A 7,473-nucleotide genomic window follows, 5' to 3' on the forward strand; every position below is an offset into this window, starting at 1 on the left:
GAAAAGGCTTCCTGCGATCGTTAAGTTATTACTAAATTATTTAATTAGTAATAACAGTAGCATTAGAGGTATGCATCCAGGATTAGTGTTGTGCTTAGAGTGCCAGATGTGGTGACCCTCGGGACTCGCAGACACTGCAAGGATTACATCTGTACCAGGTGCATTCAGGTGATGCAGCTTAAGGACCGTGTTCGGGATCTGGAGCTGCAACTTGATGGCCTTCAGCTAATTAGGGAAAGTGAGGAGGTGATTGATAATACCTATAGAGAGATAGTGGACAGCACCTCTGTGACAGCCCCCCCTCTCAGAAATCGATATATCGTTTTATATACTGTTGGAGAGGTTGAGCTAACAGAGGACGATCAATGCGAACCGGACTCTGGCAATCTGCCCAGTGCAGTGATCAGAGAGCAAGGAGTAATTCAGAAGTTATAGGGGATTCCACAGTGTGGGGAACAGACAAGAGATTCTGCGAGCCGGACATGGATACCCGGATGGTGTGTTGCCTACCTGGTGCCAGGGTACAGGATGTCTCAAATCGTTTCCAGAGTACTCAGAGGAGAGAAGGCGACCAGCCAGGAGTCTTGGTACATGTTGGTACCAACGACATAAACTGAAAAAGAGAGGAGGTCCTGAAGGAAGATTACTGGGAGCTGGTAAGAAAATTGAAAAGCCGGACCTCCAGAGTAATAATCTCAGGATGACTGCCTAATGAAAGTAAGAATAGCAGAATTAAACAGATGAATGTGTGGCTAAGTTACTGGTGCAGGGGGCAGGGCTTCAAATTTTTGGATCATTGGGATCTATTTTGGGGTGGTATGACTTATACAGAAACGATGGGTTACACCTGAACTCCAAGAGTAATAATATCCTGGCGGGATTGTTTCATATAGCTGTTAGGGAGGGTTTAAACTAATTTGGCAAGGGGATGAAAACCAGCGTGTTAGGGTCGAAGAAGAGGAAAATAGAAATAAGTCAAAGATACTGTGCAGCAAAGATGGCAAGAAGGACAGGCAGGCGAATAGACGGAGAATCTACTGTGCGATAGAAATATAGCAAAGTCGGTAACAGATACTGATCTAAATGTACTGTACTTAAATGCACACAGCATTAGAAATAAAGTGAACGACCTTGTTGTACAGCTACCGGTTAAAAGATAAGACATTGTGGCCATCACCGTAAGTGATGGATGTCATTGGGAGCTGAATGCCCAAGGATACACAGTGTATAGGGAAGATAGGAAGGTCGGTAAGGGGGTGGGGTGGACCAGACGGTAAACAACGGTATCAAATCACTAGAATGAAGGACTATAGGATCAGAAGGGGGTAGAATCCTTATGTGTCGAGATTAGAAATGGCAAGGGTAAAAAGACACTAATCGCCGTTATATACAGGCCTCCAAACAGCAGCCCGGATGTGGACAACAAGTTACAGCCGGAAATTGGAAAAAAAAGTGTCAGAAGATAAATGTCAAGATAATCACGGGGGATTTTAATAGGAAACTGGGTTGGGAAAGTCAGGAAGGTACTGGATCTCAGGAAAGGAATTTTGTAGAATTCTTATGAGATGGCTTTTTGGAGCAGCTTGTCCATAAGCTCACTAGAGGATCGGCTGTTTTGGGTTGGGTGCAGTGTAATGAGCCTGAGGTGATTAGGAAACTAGAGCTAATGGGACCCCTTGGAAGTAGTGATCATAATATGATTGAGTGAAGTTTCAAATTTGCCCAGGAGAAACTGGTATCAGGTGTATCGATATTACAATGGAACAAAGGAAATTACAGTGGCATGAAAGAGGAACTGGCCCAAGTTGTTTGGAAAAGTAATCTAGATAGAGGCTCGGTAGAGCAGAATTAGATGAAATTATTGCAAGAAAAAAGGAATGTTGAAAGGGTTGGACAGAGTAGAGGTGGAAAGGCTGTTTCCCTTGGTGGTTGAGGCCAAGACAAGAGGCCACCGTCTTAGAAATAGAGGGTACTCATTTAAAACAGAGTTGAGGAGAATTTCTTTTTGCCAGAGGGTCGTGGATTTGTGGAATTCGTTGCCACATACAGCTGTGGATGCCCAATCATTTAAGCTGTTTAACGAGGAGATTGATAGGTATCTAATTAGTCCGGGTATCAAGTGATATGGGGAAAAAGCCGGAAAATTTAACTAGACGGGAGAGTGGTTTAGCTCATGGTGGAGTGGCAGAGCACACCCAGTGGGCCGAATGGCCTATTTCTGCTCCTTTGTCCTGTGATCTTGTGATTCCATCATCTAAATCATTGCTATACAGCATAAACAGAAGCGGTGACAACACCGACTCCTGGGGAACACCACCAGTCACTGGCAGCCGACCAGAAAAGGATCCTGTTATTCCCACTCACACCCCTCAACGTGACACCGACACACCGCTCACTGTGGCACCAAAACACGAGTCACCGTGACGCCGACACCCCGTTCACCATCTCTCTCAGAGTTATCGATCCGTCAGTGTCTGATCCCCTCCAATCAAAAAGTACCAGAGTATTTTGGAAAAATATCAGGATATGGACAGGACCCAGCATCAACGTCAACTGAAACTCCACGAGCTGAACTCAAACCTTAAAACCAGGAAATCCGAGATTCCCGACTGGATCCAAGGACCTGTCTCAGGAATGTTTCGGCCCTCAACAACAACGTCTCCATCCTCATAAGCAAATTGTTTGTCCTCGAAAGCAAACGCTCCATCCTTGAAAACAATTTGCTCGTCCTGGAAAACATACTCTCCGTGCTGAGCTCTGATCACTCTGATCAGCATCAAACGCAAACTGATCTCCGAGGCAAATTCAATGACCTCGAAATGAAGTGCAAAAATCTCAACCAAACCAAGACTGAAATCTGACAACTGCTGAGCAGCAGAAATGGTGAGGTAATATCACAAATTTCGCCGCACCTAATCAGAAGGCAGAGAGGGAGGGGAGGGTGTAGTCTCTGGCTGCTCGCGGGAATCTGCGCTGAGACGTGCGGGGAGCGCGCCACCTAGTGCCCAAATGCTGGCCGTCCGTCAAGGAACGGTGTGGCGGGAAAGACACCTACTGTCTGAACCCGGGAATGCGTTATTGCGACGCCACAGGACGTCACTCTGCGTTCACAGGACGAGCGAAGAAGCTCTACTCCCCAAAATGAGTGACGCAACAGTGTGGAGGGAGCTTCCGCTGTGTCTGACCCCGGCGGTGTGTGATGGGAAGGTGTGGAGGGAGCTTCTCTGTGTCTGACCCCGGAAGTGTGTGACGGGACGGTGTGGAGGGAACTTCACTCTCAGTTTGACCCCGGAAGTGTGCGATGGGACGGTGTGGAGGGAGCTTCATTCTGCGTCTGACCCCGGGAGTGGGTGATGGGAATGTGTGGAGAGAACTTGACTCTGTGTCTGAAACCGAGAGTGTGCGATGTCCTGGTGTATGGTGTATGTCCTGGTGTATGTATTTTACAGCTGGTGTGGTTGATGGTGCAGTACACAGGGATCGCTAATTTAAGTCTGACTCCCGGCGGATATAATGGACTAATGGGGGAAGATTCATTGTTCTTTATTCCTGATTTCCAGAGCAAGCGTGTTCAAAGGACTGGATCAGAAATGAAGATAGGTGTTATTTCATATCCACGTTTAAAAGATCTTACGATGAGGCGATGCAATATTGCTCTAACTCTGATTCAAAGCTTCTTGAAATAAATTCAAGAGAGAAAGAGGTATGTGTCAGATACACAGAAGATAAATCCATTCCAGAGTGAATCTCCCTCCACACCTTCCCATCATACACTCCCGGGGTCAGACACAGAGTGAAGTTCCCTCCGTATTGTCCCATCACACAGACCCGGTGTCAGACACAGAGTGAATCTCGCCCGCACCGTCCCATCACACACTCCCGGGGTCAGACAGTGTATGAATATCCCTCCACACCGTCCCAGCACACACTCCAGGAATCAGACAGAGAGTGAATCTCCCTCCACACCGTCCCATCACACATTCCCGGGGTCAGACAGAGTATGAATCTCCCTCCACACCCTCCCAGCACACACTCCGGGAATCAGACAGAGAGTGAATCTCCCTCCATACCGTCCCATCTCGCACTCCCGGAGTCAGACACAGGGTGAAGTTCCCTCCTTATCGTCCCATCACACAGACCCGGTGTCAGACACAGAGTGAATCTCCCCCGCACCGTCCCAGCACACACTCCGGGAATCAGACACAGAGTGAATCTCCCTCCACACCGTACCATCACACACTCCCGGGATCAGACACAGAGTGAATCTCCCTCCACACCGTCCCATCTCGCACTCCCGGAGTCAGACACAGGGTGTAGCTCCCTCCACACCGTCCCATCACACACTCCGGGGATTAGACACAGAGAGTATCTCCCTCCACACCGTCCCTGTACACACTCCGTGGATCAGACACTATGTGAAGCTCCCTCCACACCGTCCAATCACAGACTCCCGGGGTCAGACAAAGAATAAATCTCCCTCCACACCGTCCCAGAACACACTCCCGGTGTCAGACACAGAGTGAATCTCCCCCGCACCGTCCCAGCACACACTCCGGGAATCAGACACAGAGTGAATCTCCCTCCACACCGTCCCATCACACACTCCGGGGATTAGACACAGAGAGTATCTCCCTCCACACCGTCCCTGTACACACTCCGTGGATCAGACACTATGTGAAGCTCCCTCCACACCGTCCAATCACAGACTCCCGGGGTCAGACACAGAATAAATCTCCCTCCACACCGTCCCAGAACACACTCCCGGGGTCAGACACAGAATGAATATCCCTCCACACCGTCCCATCACACAAACCCGGGATCAGACACAGAGGGACGCTCGCTGAACTGTGCTCGATTTCAATAATTAATGATAGCAATTTAATTGCACAGAATTTTGCTAACAGCGCTGTCCGCGATGAAGACATTCCATACTGGATTGCAGCATGCATATCGAGGTGAGACTAGGGGTCATGCAGGTTTTTGGAGAGAGATTAGGAAGTTGGGTTAATGCTGTGGACAGGCACATGTCTGTGTGGGGAGTCGGGTAGCGGTAGCTGTAGGGGGCTGCCATAATTCAGTGGTGAGAAGTGTGTCACTGTGGATATTTTGGGGACTAGAACGGGTTAGAGGGGAGAGAGTAAGGTAGTATTTTGGGGCATGATACATCCTGTAGGAAGAGACTGGGCCGTGGGATTAAATTGATGACTGACCCAGACTGTGGGAAGAAGGTGCGGGAGTATTGTGGGGACAGACGCAGGTCTGTGGGGGGAAAATGTGTCTCTGGGACAATTTGGGGACGGTCACTGTTGGGAGGGAAGAGGGAAGTGCGATTAATTTGGGACTGACACAGGTCTGTGGGATTAGACTGGGCAATGTGATTAGTTTCGTGACCGAGGCGGGCTGTTGGTAAAGAGACGGCGGTAGGATTAATTTGTAGACTGACATGAACTGACAGAGATTTGGAAGTGAGAATGTTTCTGTGACTGACACAGGGCTGTCGGGAGATGGATCTTCAGTGGGATCACTTTGGGACTGGCACGGGGCTAATGGGGGAGAGTAGGAAGTATTATAGGGACAGACACGCGGCTTTGAGAGAGAGAGAGAGAGAGAGAGAGAGAGAGAGAGAGGAGAGAGAGAGAGAGAGAGAGAGAGAGAGAGAGAGAGAGAAAGAGAGAGAGAGCGAGAGAGAGAGAGAGAGAGAGAGAGAGAGAGAGAGAGAGTGAGAGAGAGAGAGAGAGAGAGAGGAGAGAGAGAGAGAGAGAGAGAGAGAGAGGAGAGAGAGAGAGAGAGAGAGAGAGAGAGAGAGAGAGAGAGACTGTGTGAGTATTTCGGGGAATGAGACAGGGCTGTGTGAAGAGCGGAGCAGCAGGATTACGTTGGCGACTGACAAGGTTTCATGGGGAGGGAGAGGGACAGTGGGAGTATCTTAGGGACTGCTCTGGGGCCGTGGGGAGCTGCTGGGGGTCTGGGAGAAATCTGCGGAGTGACGCGGGCCTGTGGGGAGAATGTATGATCGTGGGATTATTTTGGGAACAGACACAGCTCTGTGGATAGAGCTTTGGGAAAGGGATTATTCGGGCACTGACACAGGGTTGTGGAGAATAGGTCAGTGAGGGTATTATGAGAACTGGAACAGGTACGTGGGGCGAGAGTGGGTCAGTGGGAGTATTATGGTCGGTGAGGAGAGATTGAGTCAGTGGGAATATTTTGGAGAATGACACAGGTCTGTCTGTTGGAGCTGTGCTGTTCCCATTGAAATTGTTTCTGCTTCTTTGACAGGAATGTGTCCTCTGACGTCGCGTACAAGATGAACGCTGGAAAGTCCGAATGCAGTGAATGTAAATCCGGTTGGTTTAAGAGTTGCAAAAACGATCAGCACTGTTTCATCTGTGAGAAGCCTGCATCTTTGTGCACAGATATTCCTGAAAAGATCCGGGATCTCTGTCAAAAGCCCGTGGAGCCGACTTAACTCTAACGACATTAACTCACTTGCAGCTCTCTCCCAGACTCTGACAAACCCATCCGCTCTGCCCCTCGCCCCTACCCTAATCTCCTCTCTCTTCCTATGGCACTCGTACTCGGAATCTCGCTCTCTCTTTACCCTCGTTCCTCCAATTCGCTCTTCCATCCCTCCTCCCCCTCAGCTTTCCCATTTCATCCCCATTTCCTTCTCTTCATTTACTTGCCTCCCTCTCCCATCATCAAACGATCGTTCCTATGTTCAACAGCTCAATTATTACACACACACACACACACACACACACACACACACACACACACACTCACACACACACACACACACACACACACACACACACACACACACACACACACACACACACACACACACACACACACACACCTCCCCCCGAAAACCACTCCAATCGCTTTGCAATTTTTGCTCATTTCTTTCTCAATTCCTGCTAAAGTTTGTTCACATTTACAGTTACATTTACATCATTTATTATTATTATTTTGTAATTTGCCTTTTACTGTGCCTTTTGTCTTGTTTATTCATTATTGTACTGTCTTGCACAGTTCTGTGCACTTTATGTAGTCCCGTGTAGATCTGAAGTGTACCGTAGTTTTGTATTGTGACAGGTAGTCTAGTGGAGTGTTGGGCTGTCTCACGTTCTCTAGTGTAGTCTTGAGTTGTTCAATGTAGCACCAGGGTCCTGGAGGAACGTTGTTTCGTTTTTACTCTGTACTGAACCAGCAGTTATGTTTGAAATGACAGTAAAAGCTTCTTGACTTGACTTGACTTGATCTGTGACTTATCCGGCCTGAGCTTTGTATTGTTGCACGATCAGAAAGTTGCAAAGATGTAAAATTAATGTAAGACGCAATAAAAGTTAATAAATATCGCAGAAATGTGGTGGTAGTGATCATACATTCAAAAATATGACGCCGGAGTGGAAGAAGGTGTTCCTGAATCGTTGAGACTCTTGTGCCTCTTCCCCGATGGTAGACATG

General features: G+C 48.3%; 1 protein-coding gene across 2 annotated transcripts in view; it reads left to right on the forward strand.

Annotated features, from left to right (window-relative positions):
- LOC140720060 (uncharacterized) overlaps nucleotides 1-6,787 on the forward strand; it is a 39,789-nt gene extending 33,002 nt beyond the window's left edge. For both annotated transcript variants that reach the window (XM_073034959.1, XM_073034960.1), the window contains 3 exons: nucleotides 3,561-3,703; nucleotides 4,891-4,955; nucleotides 6,280-6,787. In XM_073034959.1, the coding sequence (XP_072891060.1) occupies nucleotides 3,561-3,703; nucleotides 4,891-4,955; nucleotides 6,280-6,469 (398 nt within the window). In that variant the 3' untranslated portion in view covers nucleotides 6,470-6,787. The remainder of the gene's footprint in view (nucleotides 1-3,560; nucleotides 3,704-4,890; nucleotides 4,956-6,279) is intronic.
- Nucleotides 6,788-7,473: the final 686 nt, after the last annotated feature.

Source organism: Hemitrygon akajei, unplaced genomic scaffold (assembly GCF_048418815.1).
Source record: "Hemitrygon akajei unplaced genomic scaffold, sHemAka1.3 Scf000035, whole genome shotgun sequence".
Taxonomy (NCBI): domain Eukaryota; kingdom Metazoa; phylum Chordata; class Chondrichthyes; order Myliobatiformes; family Dasyatidae; genus Hemitrygon; species Hemitrygon akajei.